Consider the following 26,118-nt stretch of genomic DNA (forward strand, 5'->3'; position numbering starts at 1 on the left):
GTGCTCAGTTACAACAGAAAAAGGCTATCAGGAGTACCGATCCCTTTACTCCAGCTCCACCATCTTGGACTGCAGCTGCAGTCTTTTGTTCTCTGCAGCCTTGTAGCGGCAGCAGTTCTCCACCTGCTGGAGGGTCTTATTAGTCAGATCTGGAGCAGATTTCAAACTGTCATCAGCAGCTGCAGTTCAAGACACTGGAGATGGAGTTTGTAAAAGAGGCTTGAGACACATGAGTGATCTTTAGAAATGCCACAACAGTTTAACCTGCAGTCAGGGAAACACAAGACGAGGAGGACCGGAGCCAAGCTGGTTACTACAACTTTGAGAAAAAAAACGGAAACATTAGGAAATCAGTCACATTGTTGTCTCAGGTAGATAATAAAATTAAAGTAAGTCACAAAATATAATATTGCTCTGCCCAAATATAGTCTATTTGTGGGGAACAGTGGACTTGTTAGTCACAAAAGCTTTGTTACACTTCTTGATGGTCCTTTAAGAGTCTAAGTGGGACCATAACTTACAGAGTATCATCATGCTGTGTTCAGTAAGACTTCAAACTAACAATTAAGAGCATGAAGTCATCAGGAAAGCGCTTCCAGCCTCTTCACTTTTCCATGACGCAAAATTTAGATTGTAGCCTGTGATAACTCCAAACACTTACACATAACCATATCAATGTAAACACCAAGATGCAATCCCCAAACCTGCAAGCAACACATGCTTCATCTGTTATATCAGCAGCTCTTTGTCCTCATGCACCACGGGACAATAATCAATGCGATATCGATCACTCACTACTGAAGCCTCACTGTAACATTACGTAACATTACATTAGTCTGATTTGCATCTATTGTTTTCCTTTTGATGAAAGAAGGATCGAGATAATTGTTTTGAAGGAAAACCAAAACACAAAATGACTTTGGTACATTTGATCAGACGATCAGGAGTCACACAACCCTAAACAGGGACATTTGATCACTAACAGGTACACAGCTTATATTACAGGCAGCCTGAACAGCCAATACTGCGTATTTCTAATGTAACCTGATAGGATTCAAGCGTGATTTTTACTTCTACTGTATTCTATTTATTCTGCTCATTGCATTTTTTCCTGTCGATGACGTGTCTGACTGACGCTAAAGGAGGTGAAGGTGAAGAAAAATGTATTTTTATTTTAGAGGAGGAGGATGAAAAGAAGACTTCCTGTTATTCTCAGCCTTCAACCTAAAAGCGCGTAATGCTTTGAAAATAGAAAAAAACACAATGAAAGTTATTTATTCACAGAAAGTTTTATAATCGTATTTATTATCGGTGATGTGTACGGGTGAGTGTAACGGGGGGAGTGCGGGGATTAAAAAAGCTAAAAATGTTCAAATTTGGGCGAGGAGGAAAAGAAGCCTTAATTTATTTACTGTCTCTTTTTTCACAGCAGAAAACCTCAAATCTGACGAATGTGCCTTAAAGGGTTACACAGCCAACTACTGAAGGTAACAATTGAAATCTTTAGCATGTTTTAGTGCTACCCATTTATCCTTGAGAATACAGATATTTGGTGTAGCGGATTTGAAGCTTTAAATAATATTGTATGCAGTCTGTAACTTCAGTAAGATCATCCGCAAGAGCCCTTTATTCTGAAAATCCATTCGAACGGAAGTCTTGTCCTGCCAGCGGAGTCGCGGAAGGAGGTGATGGAGGAGGGAGGAGAAGGAGGAGGAGGAGGAGGAAGAGGAGGTCTGGTGTGCGCTGAGCAGCAGCAGCAGGTCTGATGATGGTGATGATGATGATGGTGATGATGATGGTGTGAGTCAGACAGCCGAGGATTCAGGCTGCTCACAGCCGCTCCGGAGTAGACAAACCCCGCAAACACACACACACTCACAGGGAACGACGGAGAGGATCCGCGGAGATAAGGTGAGTCCGCAGGCATCACACCCACACCCGCCACTGCGCTGACACTCACACCGGAAAAAAACAAACGCACCGTCAGCCGGGGAGGATGTCGGGCAGCAGCCGAGGAGCAGAGCTCCACGGCCGGTCTGATTTCACCACCCGGCTCGGTGCTGGTTTGACTGTATTCCAACAATCTGTGCGCGCGCGCATAGGTGTGCGCGTTCATATAATGGTTATAGACGCGCGTGCCCGACTACGCGCACGCCCGAGGAGCAGTCTTACTATTGAGTGCAGTCACAGTGATTAACATGATGTGAGGAGGTAATGACACCGAGGAGCTGCAGCTGATTGAGAGAACAAAGCTGCAGGTCAGTGTGTGTGTGTGTGTGTGTGTGTGTGTGTGTGTGTGTGTCGTGACAGTGTTTTATAGTCGTGAAATGCCATCACGAGCACAAAAAATAGTACCGTAAAAGCTGCTGTAGTGAAGATGCTTTTTGAGTTTTAACTTAAAGAACAGTCACACGGTGACCGAAATGTGGTGCAAGTCTCAGAACAGAATGATCAGCAGCCCAGCCTTATCATACTCAGTGATGGAAGTCATCATCATTGATAAATGGTATTTGAGTCAAGTATACTTTAGTTAGCCACCTTTATAGTTAAGAAATAGTGAACTGCATTTAGTAATGATCAGTATTTAGATAATAACTGGTTTGGAGAACACATCCAGATTGGGTTCATACTCAGAGTGCATATGTAGGCAGGGAGCAGGCAGTAAATACAGTAGCTTGTTTTAGTGTCTTAACAGCTAATGAAATCATAATCAATACTGTTTACCAATGATTGATGTAACCTTTTTGTGTCATTAGTTTGTGCAAGAAAAATGACTTTGTGAACTATATGTTGCATTATGTGTGATGTCATAGCTAACACGAGAAGTCAACAGTTGCACTGAGATGATATTTACACAGATAGTATTTTGATTTTTATTACATGTTAGTTAAACGATTACCAAACTCACTGAGTCCCAGAATGATTTACTGCTCTTTAGTCAAAGCCGTTGCTGTCTTAGGGATAAACTCAAGTTTTCCTTTAGTGTCGGCGCTGTGACGCGCATGTGACGTCATTAGCCATTTCCGGGTCAGATGCTTTTTCAAGTTCCCAAAAGCAAACAGAGGCAGAGGCGCCTCTGAGAGTTAGAAAAGGTCCAAAGTCTGACATAAAATGGTCAGCGTGGCTGTTCATAAAGGTGTTCAAGTGTCCACGGAAAAGGATTTATGAGGTTTAGTGGAGTTTAGATAACTATCTGGTGTCTGGATGACACTATACTAAATACTACATCTACCCTATAACTTTGGATGTGAGCACAGACAGGAAAAAGAAGTGAACAGCATGCACATCTGGTGGCTTAGAGGGTTGAACCAGTCACATATAGAACCATTGCCAAACGAATGCAAACACATTAACACAGGTAAGATAAGCGTTCGGTTCTTCTCATCATTCCTGATCTGGAGAGAGGAATGTCATCATATGGCATCGAAAACTTTAGCCAGAAGAACATTTGGGATGAGCCCATGCACAGCTGGAGGTTAGTTATTACTATGTTGCTGCATGGTTTGGATATTCGCAGTGAAAAATATAATTCGCAGTTTGCAGTTTGGCAGGAGTCACAAAGATACACTTCAGACCTCATTGCTCTCACTTCTCATTCACTTTGAATGAGTTGACGTCACGTGTTTCTGCTCCATGTGGCTGTTAGCCAATGACAGGCTCACCTGTGCAGTTGAAGAAGCTGATTTTCAGTCTGTCGTTTACAAACAGTTACAGCAACTAGCTGGGATAATGCTAACTGCTGATCAAAGCTTGGCTAACGTGCTCTGTGATAATTAGTTACTCGTGCTGTGATGATTGTGGCGGCATAGACCACATTAAACATGAGGAACACCAAACATTAAAGCAAAGCATAAGAAATCTTAGTTGGCCTGAGACTGATTCTTCTCTGAAGTGTTCGATTGTTTGGCGTTCAGGATGCTGCGTGCTGCCATTAACAGTGCATATAAAAAGCTTTGGAAGTAAGTGAAGTGTCAGCGCTGTGTGCCTGAGATGAGTGTATGAGTATCCATATCAATATAAAAGGACAAATGTAGCTTCCGGGTCTGAAAAATGAAGCCAACACAGATGTGCAGATGTGTTCTTCTTAATGGCCACCAGTGGGCGATGGTTGTGGTCCATGGCAAAAACACAGCGATACACCGACTGTAGTGTTTGAAACTTTTGGCTTTATTTAGTCAATATGATGGATCTTACTCTGGAATGTATCTTACTCTTTTTGTATTTTTGTATTAATAGTCCAGTTATAACATTGATCATCCTCTTACTTATCCTCATATTTAAAAGCCAAAAACAAATTAAAATTAAAAAATAAGTAAGTGGAAATGCAGCGAGGAGCCTCCTTAAGAAATGAGCCAGCTGAGGTGGCTCTGAATGGGATGCCTCTTGTGTGCCTGCTCAGAGACCTCGGGGACAGACCCAGGATACGCTGAAGTGATTATGCCCTGTGGCTGACTTGGGATTGCCTCAGTATCCCTGGAAGACCTGGAGGAGATGGCAGAGGGAGGAAGATCTCTACTTAGACTGCTCCAACCTCCAGCTGGATAAAGAATAGAAAATGGATCGATTAAAGGCTGGAAACAGAAAAGAAACAAACTCACATCTGAGAAGCAGGAGCATTTGGATGCTTTTAGAGGAGAATGTGTGTTTTTTAAAATCCACTTCTTAATCAAATCCTAAAATTTTGATCTGGCAAGCAGACAGGCACAAGTATGTAGTGACACAAGTAGAAGGAAAAAGTACAGTACTGAAATATGAGTTATTTGCATTTTTGTACTCCTCAGTCTGCTGCAAGCTTCCTGTTGGACCGGTATACTCGCTTCCCACATGTTCACGCCTCAAAATCAGATTTTATCTGAAAAGCTTTCAGTTTACGATTCATTCAGATGTTATTCTCCACAAACATCTCAGAGAGTTAACAGCAACTCCAACTCATCTCCAGGAAGAAGTGGCTTTCTGAATCACATTCAGCTCTTTGCTGCAGGATATTAAACACTGAGATTTTCAACAGAGTGTGAATGATGTGAGGAGTTCAGCTGGAGGTGTGAAACTGCAGCAACCTCAGTGTAAGTGTGAGTACTTGGATTTCTCACGATGTGGGGACATGAATGAGTTCATGCAGTCACATTGTGGTGACGCTTCTCTTTTTAGAGAAAAAATAACATTTCTATACCGCCAGTTGTTACATTTTAGAATGAAGACTTCAAGGTTCTGTTAACTCTTCAGGAAGTGACTGAGTGTTACGCGATAAAATGCGTGTGTGAACTTTGTGCTATTTTTTTCAGGTCACACCTTCTTATTTTAGACAGGAGGGAAATTACATAACGTGTTAATAATTTCATGTTTCGGGTTCGTTGTAATCCTTCATTAAATCCTGTGAAGTTTCATTTAAATCACCAAAGCTATAGAAGAAATAGACGAAAACTATTAATAGAATGTCTTATATTAACACACAGTAAGGCACAAAGGGGAAAGGTTTGAATGTGGTAAGAAAAAATGGAAAAACAATAAGAAAGGACCCACAGCTTCCTCCCACAGTCAGACATGGTTGTTCAGTTAACCCATGATTCTAAACATGCTGTAGGTGTGGATGTGAGTGTGAACAGCCCTGTGACGAACTGGCGAGCTGTCCTAGGTGTACCCTGTCTCTTGCCAGGCCCCCACCCACCCGATCCTGAATTGGATAAGAAAAATGGATGGATTTATGGATGGGGAAAAATAAACAAATACAGAAAAAAGAAAGAAAAAGGACACAATGTGTCACAAGAATCTTAATATATACATTTAATCTCTCTATGTTTGCCAACTCATTCTAAACAGTCAGGAGGTGAGAAACCAAACTTGGCACAGAGTCTGCACACGCCCCCTGTAGGTTCTCATCTATATCAGTTATTATGCTGCTATCGTGTCGTCTTAGCAACCAACTAGCAATAGGCTAAAATGGACTGTTTTTAGCATTTACACACCTATAATAGCTAAAAAAAAAGAATGCTATCATTTTAATTTCACAACACTAACATTCATATAACTCTGCAATATCTAAATAATACATGATATATTATAATATTGTCATGTTGCCTAGCAACCATCTAGCAACAGGCTTGAATTCATGAAAGGTGACACCCTATAGCAGCCAACAGCATGAACAGGCTAAACAATGCTGCTAACAATACTACAAAAAATAGCATTAATACTATTCTAAAATGTTGATGTAATGTTAATATTAATCACTTCATTAAAATTTCTGTAAAAAGTTAAAGTTACTGGGTAAGGTTGTGGTTTACGTTAAAATTCACCCTTTCAAACCAGTAACTCAGCTTGTTTAAAATTTATGGAGTGAAACTAACAGACCGATGTCACACTGTGTTCACATTGTGCCTGACTGAGCGATGCAGGTGGCTTTGATAAAACTGCATTTTTTATACGGCCTGATACAAACTCAACTTTAGCTCGACACAATAAAAAGAGGGAGGCTCCACCTTGAGTCTTTTTTCAACTCTTACATTTTGAAAGTTAAATATTTATTGAGTTAAATTCTTAAAGAAGCAGGCCACTAAAGCAGCAAAGTAATATTTCAGAAATCCTGAGGCATCTGTAGAAACTTCCTAGCTGGATGATATGCTGGCTGGATATAAGCTCCTCAGTGCACCCGAGGGCATCCTGATCAACCACCTCAGCGACTTCCTTTTTAGTGGCTCTAGGCTGAGCAAAATAACAGTTAGGAGCATGAAGTGGGCAAGTCCCAGTCTAAACTTAGCTCAAAGGCAGTTCAATGAAAATCTCTATCATTTTGAGTAAAGAGTGTTTTTTTCCTCATACCTTAGAGGTAGAGCTGGGCGATATGAGATTTTTTCATATCACGATATGTTTTTTTCATTTCAGGCGATAACGATATCTATCACGATATAAGCCAAATAACTATATTTGTAAGATTTAAATGTGCCGTTGCTCACAAGTAAAATGTGAAATAATCAGCAGCTTGTTTTTATTTAAATATTTATTTCCCATAATAAGTTCAACAGGGTAGATGTACTTAAGGAACATGAGACTTTTTCAGATAAATAAAGGCAAATATTGCAAACTACACAAAAGGCAGCCGCTAAAGCGTTTAAGTTTCAAAATAGAACAAATGAAACAGACTAAACTGTCAATTCCACTTAGAAACAAAATATTAATTCTAAAAATAAATCTTAGTTTGTTTTACAGAAGAACAGACAAAACTGACTAACTTTTGTCAGTATCAAATAAACTGAGAACTAAAAGGAAATTCTCAATCTCTCCTTGTTGTATAGCTGAGCTTTTCAAACAGTTTTAACAGTTACTTTAGTCTGACAAAAGCCGAATGACGAATTAGCGCTTCCAGTCAGAGACTGAGGCTACGTCCACGGGTACACGGGTATTTTTGAAAACGGAGATTTTCCGTTTTCGTTTTAAAAAATAATCCCGTCCACACATAAAGGCAGAAATGAAGGAAAACGCTGCTATGAACATGCCAAAGCAGCAGGTGGCGCTAGATTCCTAACCGTGCAGAAATGTTGGCCAATCAGAAGTCTAGAAGCCTCGGTGGGAAAAAGTAAACAAAGCTGGGGCATAGAAGCAGAACCGAGTCGTATGTGTGGAGGGACAGTAACTGTGTGTATATGTAAGCATTTAAACACTGCAGAGAGTAGAATTAACAGTAACAGTATTGTAGAAATTCATTTCACCGAAACAATAACGTGGCGCACAGTGTGACGCATGCACCAGTTTATTGTATTTCCAGACTTGCTTTCGGCACAATTTACAGTGCACGCTACTCTATTTTTTGTCAGACTTGAAATAGCTGAAATACCTTCACACTACGGAGCTTCTATGGCTCTTCCGTTCGACAATCTCTCCGGCATTGGAACCATCATCTGTTTTCTCTTCGGTCACGCTCGGTTGATTTTTCTAGTCGGCACACTCATTTCCTCCATTATGCGCTGGCTGCTTCCCAAACAAACACACGTGCGGCTTGGCACTTGTGCTGTACGTAACAAGTCACGCGACGTGACGGCTGTGATTGGTTCGGCTCTGCGCTACTTAATTTGGATTGGCTGACCTTTTTTTATTTTTTTTATTTTAAGAGGACAAGAGCGGCGAGGTCTATCGCGATAGCTTAATTTCTCTATCGAGTAAAAGTTATATCGCGATACATATCGTTATCGTTCTATCGCCCAGCTCTACTTAGAGGGTTACCTCAGCAGCTGGAGCTTGGAGTGAGAAAGAATCGACTTTTTCTGCTGGAGAACAATGGCCTTAGACTGAAAGAGCTGACTTTCATCAGTGCATGCTGTCATTTGTGTTCATCTGCAAAAACGGACGCACCTCAACTTCGCCCTGAGATCCTCTCCATGGCTATGATAAAACAGGATGACGGATTATGAACGAGGCTGTGGATAGAGTTTTGTGTTTATTGTGTGTTGGCCCATCAGAGGGCGTAATCCACCAAATAACTTGACTTTTGCCTGTTATAGACGATTTTTCTTTATCAGTCTGATCGATTGGTGAGCTGAGCAGAGTGGAATAATCTTTTTAAGCACAACTTATACGATAAAAATAATTTTTATCGTTCTTGCTTCGTCTCCATTTAAAGCAGGCCTGCACTGTCAGTAGCAATGACAGTAATAATTAGAATAATGAAATTCATATCCTGGTCTCACATTGGTCTGTTTTTTTTAGATTCTGTGTCTGCAGCTCTGATGCTGCTGCTTTAGTTGGAGGTGTTTTCCCTGCTGCCTGCCTCCGCGCAGGAAGTGACATCAAGTGATGTGGGCAGGCAGGTTACCTTGACAACAGCCCTGCTGGTGCCGATGACATGTTTGCTCTCCTCTCTCAGTGCCGTCACCACGGCGACTGGAAACACACTCTCTCTCTTTATCACACACACACACACACACACACACACACACACACACACACACACACACACACACACACACACACACACACACACAGTACATTGAGATGCTGCCATGGTTATATCCAGAAGCACAATGGAAGCTATCATGAGGCAGGTGTATGTGTGATGCTCGTCATGCTGATGGATTAACGAGGTGGTGATTGGCTGGTGGTCTGAATCTGAGGCAGAGATAAGGAGGTGGTGACGTTGGTGAGGAGGAGAAGGAGCTCCCTTTAGACTCGCTGTTGTCTTTCCTTCTCTGGGGTTTGTTTTCAGCTCTCCTCTTTAACGACATGGAAAAGTGTCATTTGTGCACGTTAGTCATTCTGAAGGGGTGGAGGGAGGCTCACAGCCTGGAAATCCTGAAATTACTTAAATTTGCCTGTATGTATTTGTACTGTTTCAAGTGATTAAACCAATAATGAAAGTAAGTACTAAAGAAAAACCAAAAAGAAAAATTCTACATTTTTCAGTCATTTCAATGATTTTTCAATAATTTAAAGTCCGGTCATTGTACCTGATCATTTTTAGAGGAGTGTTTTTTCTTTGTGAACTTGCGTAACAGTTACCTTTGAATTATTTAGACACAAAAAGGGACCTAACTTAAGGGATGACAACTTAGCAAAGGACCAGTTTTAATTGTTGGTTATTACCAGCATGTCACAAAAACACATCATTTGTTTCAAATTCTTCAGTTAGAAAGGAATACAATAGAGTAGAATAGCCCTTTATTGTCACTGCATATATACAACGAAAGTGTTGAATCTCTAAATGCAAAAGGTAACACAAATAGATGTAAGATAGTAGTTTTGCACCAGCAAAGTGATTCCGAGGGCTTTTAGCTAAAACTTGCCATGTCTTGGCATTTTTTGTCAGTCTTGTGTTGTGAACAAAAATAGTTGAAAATTGAACAAAATTGGCCTGAAAAACTATCTACATCCGATGAACAGCATCCGAAAGTCCTGTCCTTAAGAAATAGGAAAAAAGCAGCTAAGACCTGACACAGGACATGACAGACGCATCTGACCCTCGATCCATCGACTGTTCGCCAAAGATTCATCAGATATGGTCTCTGTGGAAGTCTGGCTGTCAACGAGACATCGTTAAAGAGGTGAAACAGGAAGAAAAGGCCGAGGTATACCAAATTACACAAGACTGGACTGAAAACAAGTTGTATAGAGTGATGAATCTAAATTGAATTCATTGGCCATCAAATAACTGTCGACAGGCACATGTAAAACTCGGTGTGGGTGAGCTGTAAGGTGTAAAGCTTTAACAAAACTAAATAAAGTGTTCTTATAAAGGTGAGATGAGCTACACGAGGCGCAAGCAAAGCTGGGCTTTTTACTATCTTGTACCTTAGGTGGACCTGGAAGGTGCTCTGCTACCTTCATGGACACCTAGGGAAACAGAGTAGTTGTCCACACTTCACTTTTAGCCCCACACTTCAAATGAATGCAATGTTTAAGGTGATATAATGTGCAGGACATCGTTTTGACCCTTTCATTTTGATCCAGTCGTATTAAATAATCCAGCTTATGTTCTTGTCCTGTCTTCTTTAGCTTACAGATCGTAGAGCCAGAGAAGCAGGTGAACTGTAGTTCCCAGAATGCCAGAGCAGAGTAATGACTACCGGGTGGTGGTGTTCGGTGCCGGCGGGGTGGGGAAGAGCTCGCTGGTGCTTCGGTTCGTGAAAGGCACCTTCAGAGACACCTACATCCCCACAGTCGAGGACACCTACAGACAGGTGGGGCTCTTGAGCATCTTCACGCATGATCAGAAAGTTTGGCTGTAAAAGTTTCTAATACCATGAATGAAATGTGCATACATTTAAGGTTTCTGCAATTACTAACACAGAGTGAGTAAATGAGCCCCAACCATGCCATAGCTTTGCCAAACATCACCCACATCGTTTAGTGTTATTTGGGCTCTATTCAGTCTTCACAGCAAACTATTAAGTGCACCAGGTCTTGACCAAAATCGGCTCAAGTTTGATGTAGAATATTTTTGCTATATTTGGCTTAGAACCATTTTATGAATTATCATAAGGCCATCAGCACTGATTCATTGCTATCTGGGGCATCTCAGATAAGAAGCAGAAAAAGCTGGTTGGCTGAAGCAGTTAAAAAGAAACTGACACTTGCGTCTGGATAATGTTTCCTTCCACACTGCAGTAACAGAAATGTGTAAACGAAACCCTCCTATCAAATCTGCTGTCACTGTTAATACCTGACATCAGTGCCTGTCATCCCTGCAGGTGATCAGCTGTGATAAGAGCGTCTGCACGCTGGAGATTACTGACACAACAGGAAGTCACCAGTTTCCCGCCATGCAGCGTCTGTCTATCTCCAGAGGCCATGCCTTCATCCTAGTGTACTCCATCACCAGCCGCCAGTCACTGGAGGAGCTCAAACCCATCTATCAACAGGTCACACTCTGCAGATTAATTGCACCACTGCACATTAAACTCACAAAAATCTTTCAGAAACTTTGGTTTTCCAACGCCATTGTTATCACAGATGTTGAAGCACACACCAAACACACACCTCCACAGATGATACCGTCAGTCTGGTGGTGCAGAAACAAAGTGAAAAATGCCTCAGTGATATGCAGTTCACTGCAGAAGTCATGCTCAGGACTGACAGCTTCATCTTTGATGACCTAATGTTTAGTCCTAACTGATGTTATCTCATGCCCATTTAGGTTTTGGCCATTAAAGGCAGCGTGGAATCCATTCCCATCATGCTTGTGGGCAACAAAAGCGATGAAACGGCTCAGCGTGAGGTGGAGATGAAGGAAGGTGAGGCTCAGGCGGCTGCCTGGAAGTGTGCCTTCATGGAGACGTCGGCCAAGACAAACACCAACGTCAAGGAACTGTTCCAGGAGTTGCTGGCCCTAGAGAAGAAGCGGGACATGAGCCTGAGCATCGACGGGAAACGGTCGGGAAAACAGAAACGAGCTGACAAGCTGAAGGGAAAGTGCAGTGTCATGTAGAGCAGCTGGCAGCTGCAGAGGACTCACTGCAAAGGACTCACAGACTTTAGAGTCTGTCTGAATGCTAGAGCCCAAATGAACAAAATGACTAATAACTTAAAATGGAATCTGGAATATTTGAATATTTATATCAAGACCTCGGGCTCCTGCTACACCTGACATGGATTGTGTTTATGGTCTAAACTATTTGTAAAAAAAGCAAACAAAAAAACTTTTTACACACTCAACTAACTCCTGCCACTATTAACAATTACATGAAAGAGTAAGGAGTACTTCACTAATGTCATTGTAAATGTTGAGCCAAAAATCAGATTATGGTTAAGCTCGAGTTTGTTCCAGCAGTTCCTACAGGACCAACCCAACTGGTCCTGACAGCTTTATTTTAGAGATGATCTTATTTTCAGCTCATTATGTTTCTGGGACTCGACAACATTAGACTTGCATGATTCTTAGTTCACAGAAACTCATTGTATACTGGCCCTTTATAGAGCCCCTCAGTTCTGTCTAAAACCAGCTCTCTCCTCCATGGTTTGTAAAGGTCCCTTTCTCTCCGAGTCCTTTGTGTGAATTGGCCCACTGTTGGAAGCCTGCCGAGGGGCAGCATGCAATGCTTGTGTGCAGATGACTGTGTAAACAAAAAGAAAACAGTTAAAACCCAAACACACACACAAACAACAACCTAGGGTGGACTTAAAGGACTATAGCCTTCACAGGGTCACCTGTGCAGCCAGGTGAGCTATAGTGGTACCCTGGATATCAATTAATTTAACATGACCTCCTACAACACAAGATGGTACATCTCAAGGAGTTTATCCCAATAAATACATGTTCAAATGTTTATGTAACAAAGTAAGAAAAAGCAGAGTAGTTCCTGTGTAAGATTTTATTTTTCGGCATGCTGCTTAAAATAGTGGAAATAAAACCAGCGCAGCAGGCTTCACACTTAAGCTAAGTTTAAGTACACAACCAGAAAGCACTAGTTTTTAAAATCTAACAGTTATTAACTATTAACCATTAGCTCACAAGAATGATGAAACTCTTTTGGCCTGCTTTCACTTGTCCCCCGTTGACATTCTAGCAACATGCAATGATGAGCAAGAAACCCAGGAACTGGATGGAACATGTTAGCATGCTAAATCTGATGTTGCAGAATATGAACTCAGTGATACTACATTTACTTTAGTCATCTGTATGACATGCTCAACACTAGTATTTGGGGCTGTCAGGTTTGCTAAAACATGCTAGCATGCTAATATATTAGGCATTCCCAAAAAGAACATTTGTGGCTGCTTGCTGCCCCCTAGTGGCAGAGGGGAGCATGGTTTACGTTTTTGAAATCCTGTGGCACTCTTGATTGGCTGCCTCAGGACTATTCATCACATATATACCAGACATTTATTCTCCGTCCTGCAGATAGGGCAGAAAAATAATTAAATAATCCTTTATCTAAGAAGTCTAACTGCTTTTCTATTGTGATTCCCTCCTTGGTGGCCGTGGCTGTTTTTTATCTTGGAGCTCAGCTTTCTGCTGTGATTAGATCTTCAACATGCAAGCTAACAGTGTTTAGCCTCTGAACTCTCAGCTGACGGACTGCAGTGGAAACATCAGATTTCACCTTAACTCAGCAGGAAACTACAAAACGGCTTCAGTGATTTTCCAGCTGGCCTTTTGCACTGTTTTCATTTTCATCAAACACACAGAAAACAAAACATTGTTAGCATTAGCGGGGAGGTGCAGGGAAGCATGCAGCTACTGTACAAGTGATTTAAAGGAACAATCCAAAATATCTGGAAGCACCTTTTGTAGTGGTTCATCTCTGCGTGTCCAACACAGAGATGGAGCCAGGACGTGTTTAGTCTAGCTTAGCACAAGGACTGGAAGCAGCAGGGGAAACTTCCAGCAAACCTAAGATAATGAACTGTGCTGTCTTATGCTTATGCAATGCTAACTCACTATCTGTTAGTGTTGATAGTTTTTAGATGCTTTTAATTAATTAATTCCAAAACTACTTTTGTGGTTCTTAAAAGATCAGTTATTTTCACACACCAGGGTCAGGACAGAGAGGCAAACATTATTAAAACAGGTCCACTCTGCTAGTTTCTAGCTCTGTATTTTTATTGTGAGCCTCAGTTTCACAGTGATCGTTATTGATCACAGGCCTTGGTGCCATTCCTCAGTTAATCGTCCGTCTCAAATAAGCTGTTTTAGCTCCTTCCCCTGCAATGTAGCTTTCCTCTGATTGGCTGACCCTGACTTTGGATGCTTTTAAATAATTAATATACGTTACTATTAAAATGAAAAGGAAACAGTCATTTCTCTACCAAGGACAGGGTTACATCTTTTACCATCTTACAGTGCAGGATTTTCCCAGGTCTTTTTAGACAGTACTCACGGCCACTGATCAGTGGTCATGACAGTTTACATATTAATAAAAAGAAACTGACCTCAAAGCTCAGGTTAGTCAGTAATGCTAATGTTGGTCATTATTCAAATAGGAAACCTGCGGCTTAGAAGACCATAAGACTCAAATATTATTTTCAATGTGGCAGAAACTGTGAAACAGTTGTCTGTGCATCTCTGAGTGCATCAAACAGGAGCTTTGCATAAATATGTGCACGTAGCTGCACTGCCTGAGCTTGTGAGATGCATCTCTGCCGTCATTTCGCTCCGGGGTCTGACTATGAGATCTGACTCACTCCTATATGTAATATCAAATGTTTGTGCTGACTTTTGATATTCCCATGAAAGTAATGTCACATCTAAGGAACAAGAAGTCCTGTTCCAAAGCTGAGAATGTGTTTTACAAAATTTACCAGCGTGTTAAAGCTAAAATATCACAGTAACTAATTCTTCTTTTAAGCTGACTTCATGTTAACTGACTGTCCTGAAAAAGAATCAAACTAAGCAAACATTTTATTTAAAATAACCAGAAACATGTGAGACGTGTCTCGATCAGCCATGTCACTGGACCTGTTAGAGTGTACCAAACTCCAAAATTTGCATGTCACACCCCTTTTGCCACTCAGATTTTCATATTTTCACCTGAGTTTCTTACTCAAGGTGCTTTTTACATTATTTTATGGTTCAGAATCCAACACACAGATGCAGGAGACAGAGCCACAGGTCGTCTGAGTAAATCCTGAACCACCGTAAACAACATTATTTTTGAGTGTGTCGTAGAGGAGCTTTGTGTAACCAGTGAGAACTATAAGAGTTCGCTTCAGGAGATGTGACTGAAACAGTATTACTGGCACTACTATACTGACAGCCTTTTATCAAATGAATATAAAAAACCCGATGGGTTCAGACTTCTTCCACATGGTTTATAATTTTACACTGACATCATTCAGAAAGCATGTGTAGTTTACTAGTTTAGCCCCCATCGTGGGATTTTGAGTGATTGCTTTTATTATTATAAAAATACTATTAATTTAAGAATGAATATTTGAAGTTTGATACTTGTATCCACCTGTGAAAGAAGTTTTATGCTGCATGATTGTAACATAGTTCCAATATTGATTTTAGACACTATACTTTGGAACTCTTATGGTTACTCGTAATAAACATTTTAGGATGAAAACTTTTAAAACTACACGTTAAACGTATCCAAGTAGCTTTTCTAATAATTACAGTTTTTGCCCCATAACAAATCATCCTGTTTAAAAATCACATCTCTCTGAACATTATGGCAGTCATACTGGCGCATCATTGCAATGACCAGCAGTGACCAGTACAACATCTCTTTGTACATATTTGTGCTGTTCGTGCTACTTTAAACAAACACTATTTTTGCCTGAACAAAATCCAGGCTGACGTAGTGAAAGCAGGTGTAGCTGTGTACAAATGAAACTATAGCAGGACATTAGAGACACAGCTCGGTGGAGCTATGCTAATTCCTTTCATGTATTTCTGTGTTCATACTAGCTCCCAAACAGTGCGGATTATTAACACTGAGCAGGGCAGGGAACATGAAAACGCTGGTGTTGGACTGATTTTATGGGAATCCTCGTTTCCCCACTTTGCTGATCCACAGTGGGAGCTAAACTGGAATTTTGTGTACCTTGTGCTAAGCTAGCCTTTATATTTAATACTCTTGAAGACCTCAGATATGTATTTTCTCATCACACCAACAGGATTTCTAAATGTTGGGCTGTTCCTTTACCTGGCAGGAAAGCTGACCGTGCTACATTCAAAATGCCTTTCCTTCCATTTTACTTGACAATTTATAATCTGAAAATAAGTGAGCTTAAAAACTTTACGAAGCACAAACACTAGAACACGTTAGACGAGCTCATGTTATGTACACGTCAGCTTTGTATTTAATTTCACTGTATAAAGCTTTTCATCATGCTGTGTTCTTGAACTGTCACCATGCCTCACTGTTAGCTGTGTTCAGCTTTAGCAATATCAGAAACGGCTGCACTTTGTACGTGGGCAGTAGAAATAACTCTCAGCAGTTTATTGATGCCAATAAATTCTTTTATCAGCAAATTCATGATCTTATCATTCCACTACTGCATGTACATGTTCAGGTTAACTGACTTAATCTGAACGCAAGATGCTTTCATTTGTATTTCCTCAACATGAATGACACTCACAAACTATGAATGAATAAAAAGGATATATATTGCACTCCAAAGAATCCGGAATACAGATTATTTTTTAGTGGTAAAGATGGGAGTAGTCCCTCCCCCCGCTCCCACAGAGCCAATAAAAGAGCTGAACAGAAAACATCTGATACAAATTTGACATTGACAGCAGTTTGTGTGGTGGCACGGATCTGATTGTTATCATAGTGAAGGTATAGATACGTGTATATACTAAAACAGCTGTATTGATCTACTTTACTGACCTGGGCTTAAGCTCCACTTTATAATCCTGCAGCATTGTTCTGTTAATGTGCTACCTACAAAATAGCTCTTAAAGTCACAACATGGAAATACAAATGCCATATGACGGCTGTAGCTCAGGTGGTAGAGCAGGTCAACTACCTAAAGGTTGGTAGTTCAATCCTAGTCTGCTCTAGTCTGCATGCCAGATATCCTTGGGCAAAATACGAACCCCAGGCTGGTCGTGTGAATGTGTATGAATGTTAGTTAGATAGCACTAAAAACTTGTGATTGGGTGAATGAATGAGTTGTGCAAAGCGCTTTGAGTGCTCAGAGTACAAAAGTGCTGTATGAGAACCAGTCCTTATGTTTAGTTTCTTGCCAACAATGTGAGCATTAGTTATATTTTCTTACCTATGCTATATCTCAAATTGCATCCATCAGTAAAAATGAGTCAGTGGTTTGTACACTTGTACTTGCATGAATTTTAAAGAGTGTTGTGCAGTTTTTGGAAATAAACTATAATGAAATTTTTTTTCTGCAGTAAAGACAACAACACAACAGTACCCCATACATGTAATGTCAGTACCTTAGAAAAAAAGAATAAAGGGGAAAAAAGCCATCACTGGCATCAGTGCCGATGATGGCCTAACGATTGAAGACTGATTAGAAACTAGTTGCTGATTGGTTATGATCACTGAGAAGTGTGAAAAGTGTACGACGAAATACTTAAAACAGTCACATTTAACCGTTTACTTCCGGTCTTCGGTGCCTTTCAAGGACCCAGTCTAAGCAGACCAGGTAGGCCAAGTCCTGTGAAGGATGGATTTTGACCCAGAGCCCACACAGCAACACAGGGACAATATGCTTGTATTTAAGTTGTGTAAACTGAAAAATATTCAAGGCTTCAGGGACTCTTCTTGTTGTTTCTCTTCTCTCTATGCAAACACCAGTTGTTTAGCAACAGTGAAGCTTTTACCCCAACAAAATAATTTGCTGCCATCTGGTGGTCGGCATCTATCTATCTATCTATCTAACTAATGAATGACATTTAAATTGGCACATCAAAGGGTCTCATTGACAGCACAGAGATAAATCAGATGTCTTACTCGTGAGGAGCAAACTCAACCAAATTTAACAGTTGAAAAGGGTCAACTTTCTTTATACCGTGACTTTATGTGCTACAGCTTGAGACCCATTGAGTCTGGGTTATCTTGTGAGGCACTTCTGTGTAACCGGAAATCCAGAGAGTGTGAATGTCAGATTATATTAGAGACCTTCTTCGTCCTCCGTAACTCCATTGAATAAACTATTATTATGCACTTTTTGTCCAGAAGCTGCTGTGCAAGCAGTTGACTCAGAGAACATTTGTTTGTCAGCACACACTGTGCGGTACAAGATATGTGGGTTTGTGTGAGTAACTGGTCATTTGTTTGTGCAAACTGCTTGGTGGATTTTCCCCTGCAGCCACACAACACAGTCTAGTTTGTACCTGAATTTTGTCTTTTTATTTTTTTTAATCTAAATAAATAAATAAAGTAGTAAAGTCTGCTTTACTACTGTTTACCTGTTTTAACTTGGACCCCTCTGAAATGCACTTCAAGACAATCAAATTAAGAATAAACAGTCACTGTAACAGCACGGTGGCACCGTGGTTAGCACTGTTACCGCACAGCATGAAGGTCCTGAGTTTGATTCCGGGGTCTTTCTGTGTGGAGTTTGCATGAATCGAGCAAAGCCGCCACTCCCGCACTAACTGTAACCCAGTCAATTCTTGTTATGCTGTTTTGTGGATCACAAGGTTTAAAACTACTTATAAACACACACACACACACAAAGTAACTCCACCACAGTGCCTATTTCGGGTCACTTTTGCCGGTCCAAGCCCGGATAAAGGAGCAGGGTTGGAGTTGTGACATTAAAAAAACAATGATTGCTAAAAGAAATTTAATTTGTAGTTCTAAATAAATTCTAACTGCATTTAAGACGTGCTTTGCTCACTTTATGTCTCGTTCCACGTTGTTATTTCTCTCTTCAACAAGGTAGGTTACAATTACATTAGCATGACCAATTATGCAAATTAGGCGATGACTTTTAGAACAGCCAATAGCAATTTTCCTTACTGAGGAGTTGGCAACACTGCCCTGAGAAGGATAAGCAGAAGCGAATGGACAGTCTCTGTAACCTAGAAGCATTTATTCACCTCTTCAAAATTTTATTATAGGCCAACTATAAATAAAAATGTATTTGCTTTATTTTAGTTTTGTGATATGAGTTCTTTTACACAATGCTTTAATTTCTCTTATTTATTCATTATTACATGTTAGTCTTTGTTTTGTTTCTGTTTCTTTTGTCTTGGTTACATAACAGTCATGGCTAAGCTAACATAGCTAAGCTAAGTCATGGCTAAGCTACGCTGTGAGAGGGTCTGTTTAAAAGTAAAAAGCACAACATCTGATGGGACAGCCAAGGCACTGCCTGTGTTAAAAGTACACAGTGAGCTTTTCTTCACCAAAAATTCTCATCTTTTAAACCTGAAAACACAGTGAATATAAATTAAGATCATAAAATGACAAAAACACAAGGGACATAAACCCATCTTACAGCGTGAAAGCTGTGATTCCTGTTGTTTTAGTTCATATCTCCACCCTTCCTGCTTCCTTCTCTGACTGTAGACTGAATGTGCTTGTTACATTTATTCACCTAAGTTTCTGTGAGAAAGTTTGTTTTTCACCTTACAAAGTTCTACTTGAAAATAAAGTAATTCAGTCTGTCGTTCTAAACTCAGTTCATATCTGTCAGTTTATTAACTGCATCATTAAAATGTCAGCACCTGGTCATGAACTCTGAATTAACTTCATTCACAGGTAATGTTAGTCTATTGGAACTTTTTAAGTGTGTTTTTAAACATGTTTGTCCAAAGAAAGGTCAGCAGCCTCTAAGTCAGCTAACATGTCATCAGTTTGTCCTTTGACTTTATTATGAAATAAAGTCTCATTTGTAGCAACAGTCTCTAGAATGATACCTGCAACTTTTGTGCAAGGTGTCATTCTAGAGACTGTTGCTACAAATGAGACTTTATTATGAAATAAACAGTGCGGATTATTAACACTGAGCAGGGCAGGGAACATGAGGCAGGGAAAACGCTGGTGTTGGACTGATTTTATGGGAATCCTCGTTTCCCCACTTTGCTGATCCACAGTGGGAGCTAAACTGGAATTTTGCATACCTTGTGCTAAGCTAGCCTTTATATTTAATACTCTTGAAGACCTCAGATATGTATTTTCTCATCACACCAACAGGATTTCTAAATGTTGGGCTGTTCCTTTACCTGGCAGGAAAGCTGACCGTGCTACATTCAAAATGCCTTTCCTTCCATTTTACTTGACAATTTATAATCTGAAAATAAGTGAGCTTAAAAACTTTATGAAGCACAAACACTAGAACACGTTAGACGAGCTCATGTTATGTACACGTCAGCTTTGTATTTAATTTCACTGTATAAAGCTTTTCATCATGCTGTGTTCTTGAACTGTCACCATGCCTCACTGTTAGCTGTGTTATGAAATAAAGTCTCATTTGTAGCAACGGTCTCTAGAATGATACCTGCAACTTTTGTGCAAGGTGTCACTGCTGTTATCTTGCTTTTTTGTACCTCATTCTTGTAGAGACACAAGAAATCAAAATCTGCAAGCATACGTAAAAGATAGGAAGATGAGTTGGGAAAAAGTGAAACTGAAGCTACCTTCATTACACAAAGACTTTGATAAAAACTTTAAAGAATTCAGTAAAATGGCAGGAATGACATGGTGTAATCAGGTGGATTAAATGCATAAATAAAGATTCCAGAGTTTGATGTGACTCATGTTTCCTCTGTTTGTGTTTGATCTGCTGTCCTGAACTCAAACAATGGAAAACACCAGCCTCAAACTCTGAGTCACCTGCAGAACAGGTACAGATGTTCTGGCCTCTGGATTTTCATGTCAGTTTGTGGAAACTCTTAATGTGGTTGAGCAAGTTTTACACAAGATGCTGCTGCAGGTTTAAAAAAGAAGCTTTACTCCAGGGCTCCTAAACATCAGCAGCTCAAATACAGGATTCAGTTTGTGTTGCAAGAATTCAACAACAACACAATGAAATTGAAAAAAAAGAAAAAAGAAATCCAGCACTACCAAGCTGAAACATTTAAAGCTTCATTCATCTTTGTTTTTGGGTTATTTTAAATCTTTACATTTTTAGGTACTAAAAAAACATTTTTTGCTCATTTGTTTTCAGTTGGGGTGATATGAAAATGAAATGCATGTTCAAAAATGTGCTCTTTACATTAGCTGTATTTTTAATGCCATGGTTCGGATCATTTTGATCAGTATTTTCAGGTTCTTGTGTTTTGGTATTATTCTGTGTTATTATTTATGTTCTGATTCTCTAGTTGTGCTGTTTTGATAATTATTATTATCCTATGTTTCAGTTTAATTCTGGTTAAGAGTTTAGTCCTTAGGTTTTGTTCTTGTCCCCTCGTGTTTAGTGTAGTGTTCAGTGTCACGTCTGTGCCTGTCGTGTTTCCTGTTTTACTTTGAAACACTGACATGAGACGCTCCTGTCAGTTTTGCTTCCCTTGTCCCGTTAAGTCTGATTTTTCCCAGCTGTGTTTCCCTCCTGTCTCCCATTCCCTGATTGCTCCGGTGTGTATTTACGCCGTGTGTTGTGTCCTCTTCATGCTGTGTGTTTGTCTCGTGCTCCTGTTAGTTTCCTAGTGTTTCGTTTCATGTTTGAGGTTTTGGTTTGTTTGTGTGTTTATTGTCCTCGAGCGTTTTTCTAGCAATAAAAGCTGTGTTTTGAGTTTAAGTCCCATCTTTGAGAGTCCTGCATTTGGGTCCAATCCTGCCTGCTGCACATCACAACATGAATTTCAATAAATTTGATGTGTCTTCAGGATTTTAGGCTCAGTTCTTGGTTTCCACCAGTTCTGTAAGCATCATTTTCACCATCTCAGCGCTGGTTTTATGTCCATTCAACCCGTTCTCCCTCCCAAAGTGTAACATTTTATGCTACGTGACAAATCTTTGGTATGCTAAGCTTTCAGCCAAACAACACATCCTGTATTAGGAGTTTGGAAAAATTAGGAAACATGAGAACAGCCGGGAGCATCAATCTATTGGATTCTATCCACAACCCGACGCGTATCATAGGAACGCGGAAGGTCAGCTTTCGCATTCCTGAGGAACGCCTCGGGATGTAACAAATCGTCGGTCTATTACACGGTCGGAGTGAGAACAACCTCGTCCATTGGAGCTGGTATTTCATGGTTATTACTTATCACCTCTGTTAGCAGCCCTGCACTGTATTCTGCTAGTATTGTGCTTCCCACTCAGTACACATACAAAATGTGTTACTTAACAGTGTAAGAGAAAGTTTTCAAAGAATCCACCATGCTGGCTCTGGAGCAGACAACCAAAGAAAGGTGTCTCAAATCATCTGTGATGTGTCTTATCCACTTTGTGCTATTTCCAGCTATTTATCTGGAAACAGCTGGAAACACTGAGCCTGAATGTCTTAAGGTTTTCAGTGTCTCCAGAGTGACTCGCCTTTACTATTTTAATTTTAGTAACGCTCCCAAACCCAAACTGGGGAAAACGGGAAAATCTGCAGTATTCTGGGCTTTAACAGGCTTTTCCATGGTGATGGTGACAATATTTCTAGATGTTGTATGCGATTAACGCTGCTGGTGGTCACAGATGAGTCACGATGTGCCCCGTAAACCTGAGTCTGGTCCGAGTTTCCTCTGATAAAACTATAATGAGGCCGGTAAGTGTGAGCTTGCTTTTCTTTTGCTGGTGCCAGACATCTCGGGATATTCCTCTTGGAAAGGATTGAAATGCTTATAAAAGATCCAATTTCAGAGGGCAGACTTGGGTTAGGATGACCTCTTCTACTTATTTTTATCTTCTGTGAAAGTTTACATGAAGCGGGCACAAAGACAGCTTTTGTTGTTGTTTGGATTTGAAACTAAAATACACTGAAACTAAAATTCTATTGGGTCAAATTTGAACTATATTGAGATTAGGATTAGTATCAGGGGCCTGGGAATGCATCATGTTTTCATGTAGGTCCTCAGAAAGGTAGAAGGACAGACCTCTGCCTGGGCTCAGTGTTCATCAGTCAGCAGCAGTTCAACACAAACACATCTGTTATGGTTTAGTGTTTATTATCATTGTACAGGGCTATTCTATTCAAACACATCTGTTATGTTGATATTGGTCTGTCTAATACCACACACACACACACACACACACACACACACACACACACACACACACACACACACACACACACACACACACACACACACTATCCTCTGACATTGATGCCGGGAAGTCTCTTTTTCCTCTTATCGCTGCCTTGTGTTTCGTTTGTGGACACATCACAGAGATACTCTCTGATTTGTCCCCCAGAGGCTGGATCCCCAGCAGCCAATCAGTTTTCTCCGGGGCTGTGGTGCGCTGCATCGCGTGAGGGGGGCATGATAACCGGGAAGAGTCTGGAGGATGTGAGCATCACCTCCTTCTGGTTGTTTCCGGGAAGCATGCACGCTTGTGTGTGTGCGTGCGTGTGTGTGTGTGTATACATGTGTGTACATACCCGGCATCTCAGTGTGTTAGTCTCTCAGGCTTGTCTTTTCTTGACGTGAAACTGACAGTTTGGATACACTCACACACTTCAGTCCACTGATCTTATGTGGTTATGTGAATGAGCAGCAGCAGTTATTCTCCATTAAATGTTTTATGTCTTTCTAAAAAAGAAGATTCAAAGAACTGTAACTGTGAAATCACAAATTATTACAGCCAAAAACTGCAGTTCCTCTTAAGTCCACTTGAGTCTAACCACAGAAGTGAGACAATTCACACATCGTTCGATGCTAGAAGGCCCAGTATTTGTGAAAAAACGTTTTTGGTCTCCCTGTGAAGAGGTCCTCTGATTGTTGGGATTTGGTGCTATATAAAGAAAACTGAAATGAATCGACAATAATAGATTTTTATTTTATTTTTTTTAATCAGGTTATTATCGGCTGTTGTTTGCTGCTAGTTGTCTGCTCGGCTTCAGCTCAGTTAATTTTTCTTTTTTACAGCCAGCGTCTTCAGAAGCAGTTTAACAGGCAAATGATTGTTATGTCTTAAATTGTACCACCAGCAGATCCCAGAAGTCTATTCTTCAGTTATTATGAGTGAAATTGCAGTATTTTGTTTGTGTATACTTACCACATGTTTGTATCTGAGTGATGCAACCACACTATTGATGTAACTCACTATCCGAGCTAGTGCTCCTCCTGTGTGAACTGGTCATTTGTGCTTGTTTGAATAACTGCTTGAATAACTTCATTAGATATGCTTTCTACTCTGTAACTTTCATTACTGTGAGGCAAAACATGAGGATTTCTTGTGGCAGGAGACTTGAGGTCTTCCTGCAGATGGCGCTGATGGTTCAGTAACGACAGCTGGTCGCTACAATGAGCTAGCAAAATCTGCTAATTCATGTTTTGACCAGCAGAGGGGGCACTGACACCAGGTATCAGCTGCTTTATCAGCTGCAGGTTGTTATGAACAAAACCAAAATCAACATGAGTCACACACAGACAGACAGAGGGACAGACAGTTTAGTCTGTCCTGACTCACATGTCTGCTTCACTGACCACCTCACCGTCTGGAAAGATCAGACTCTGTCTCCTCTCTTATGTTGAACGAAACATCAGTTCTCCCAAAAATAGCTCAAAACGTGTTGTGTTTCCTTCACGGTTGAACGTGACTCACAGTTTTTACTCACACTGAGCTTTTTTGGGACTCCCAGTCTGTTTTCAGACAAAGAGTCACATAATTATTGCGTGTTTCGAAATGCATGTGAAAACTTTTACTGATTTTCCAGCCGCTTAAGGTGACTAAGATCTGCTGCTGACTGTTACTGATTCAGTTTTTTAAAAGGCGGCAGCAAAACATATTTGCAAAGAAGCTCATAAACATTTTCTGCTTGTAAGAGGAAGCTTTGGCAGTTTGTTGCTGAGGTTTAAAAACAAAACACAACAACAAGGCGAACAAAGAAAAAACATTTCATTTGGAGAAAACAATAAATGCATTAAAAACAAATAAAAACAGAATGCTACATGTTTGTATTATCAGATGAAGACATGTGAAGCTCACAGTAAACAGACTGGCAGCAGGCCAGCTCTGGGCTGGGTGTGCTGAGTCATGTTGTTGAGTCATGTTGTTGAGCTGCTCTCCTCTTCTTCTTCTTCTTGTCCTTATTACTGGAATCAGTCATCAGCTTTTATCACATTTTCCACTTTCATACAGTTTTCTGGATTTTGTCATGTCTGTTTTTCACCCGTTTCTTTGTCTCAGCATGTTTTGCTGCTGCTGTTCTGCAGTCAATCTGCACTTTGGTGGATCATGATTTTACCATCTGTGTTTTCTGCGCTGTTAGCAGCAGACAGGACGATGACTTCAGTGCGTTCGGCACGAGCGCGTGCAACTGAAAAATGACTTGTCAGCTTCACGTGAAATTCACTCACGCTGCCCGGCAGAGTGAACTCTGATGGTTCTGTTGATGCTTTCTGCAGAAATCCAGTAAAGTCCTTAATGACAGAGCAAACATAGAAGCTTCGTGCCAACAAAATACTGATGTTTGTGAAGAACGTAGCCTGTGTGAAGCTGAGCAAGAGAGTATGAATAAGAATAAAATGCGTGTCACAGTCAACAGCATACCTGAGATCACAGTTTAAGACACATCACTATTTACAATACAAATAACACAAATGATGTGTCTAAAACATCTGACATTATCCTCATGGGAATTGTGAACACGGATGAGAAAATATCCCCTGTGAATATGTTCAGCTATGGGAAAAACCTGTGCAAACAAGAAAACTTCACATAACTGTTCTGCAAACGTGTTAATTACTCCAACTGAGACGACAGCTTCCGCTGCACAAATCAGATGGTAACTCATAGGACATGTGCACACAAAACAGTAACATAGACAAACAATGTATGCACAGCAAACCTTGGCCTAGTGTGCAAACGTTGTGTACCCCTGCATATACACAGCATGCTTGAATGCCCAGAATCAGCTCAAATAGTCTATCCTGAGTCTGGGTGCTGACAGGGAACCAGATCTTGTGCACATTTTGGTCACTGCATGTGGTGCACTGTGCTGTAAGTAACCAAATCTGGCTGATACTTCAGCGTGCAAACGGGGGCAGCCAGGAATCAAACCACCCGCCTTCTAATTAGAAGACGATTTGTAGATGATCCACTTATCCAACTAGGTGTGGCACAATAAAAAAGTTTAGAAAGTTTACCCCCCTACACACACACACACAGACACACA

General features: G+C 40.6%; 1 protein-coding gene across 1 annotated transcript; it reads left to right on the top strand.

Moving 5' to 3' along the window:
- Positions 1-1,694: 1,694 nt before the first annotated feature.
- diras1a (DIRAS family, GTP-binding RAS-like 1a) lies at positions 1,695-16,411 on the top strand. Its single transcript, XM_080883351.1, has 4 exons — positions 1,695-1,911; positions 10,480-10,664; positions 11,175-11,345; positions 11,621-16,411. The coding sequence occupies exons 2-4, from the start codon at positions 10,527-10,529 to the stop codon at positions 11,909-11,911; spliced, it is 600 nt and encodes a 199-aa protein (XP_080739477.1). The 5' UTR covers positions 1,695-1,911; positions 10,480-10,526; the 3' UTR covers positions 11,912-16,411.
- Positions 16,412-26,118: the final 9,707 nt, after the last annotated feature.

This window comes from Rhamphochromis sp. 'chilingali' (assembly GCF_963969265.1).
Source record: "Rhamphochromis sp. 'chilingali' genome assembly, chromosome: 5".
Taxonomy (NCBI): domain Eukaryota; kingdom Metazoa; phylum Chordata; class Actinopteri; order Cichliformes; family Cichlidae; genus Rhamphochromis; species Rhamphochromis sp. 'chilingali'.

Excerpts from the sequence above, each read along its gene's own strand:
- diras1a (XM_080883351.1), top strand. The coding sequence starts at position 10,527 with ATGCCAGAGCAGAGTAATGACTACCGGGTGGTGGTGTTCGGTGCCGGC. Across the intron at positions 10,665-11,174 it reads TCGAGGACACCTACAGACAG|GTGATCAGCTGTGATAAGAG; the intron begins GTGGGGCTCTTG and ends TCATCCCTGCAG. Across the intron at positions 11,346-11,620 it reads TCAAACCCATCTATCAACAG|GTTTTGGCCATTAAAGGCAG; the intron begins GTCACACTCTGC and ends ATGCCCATTTAG.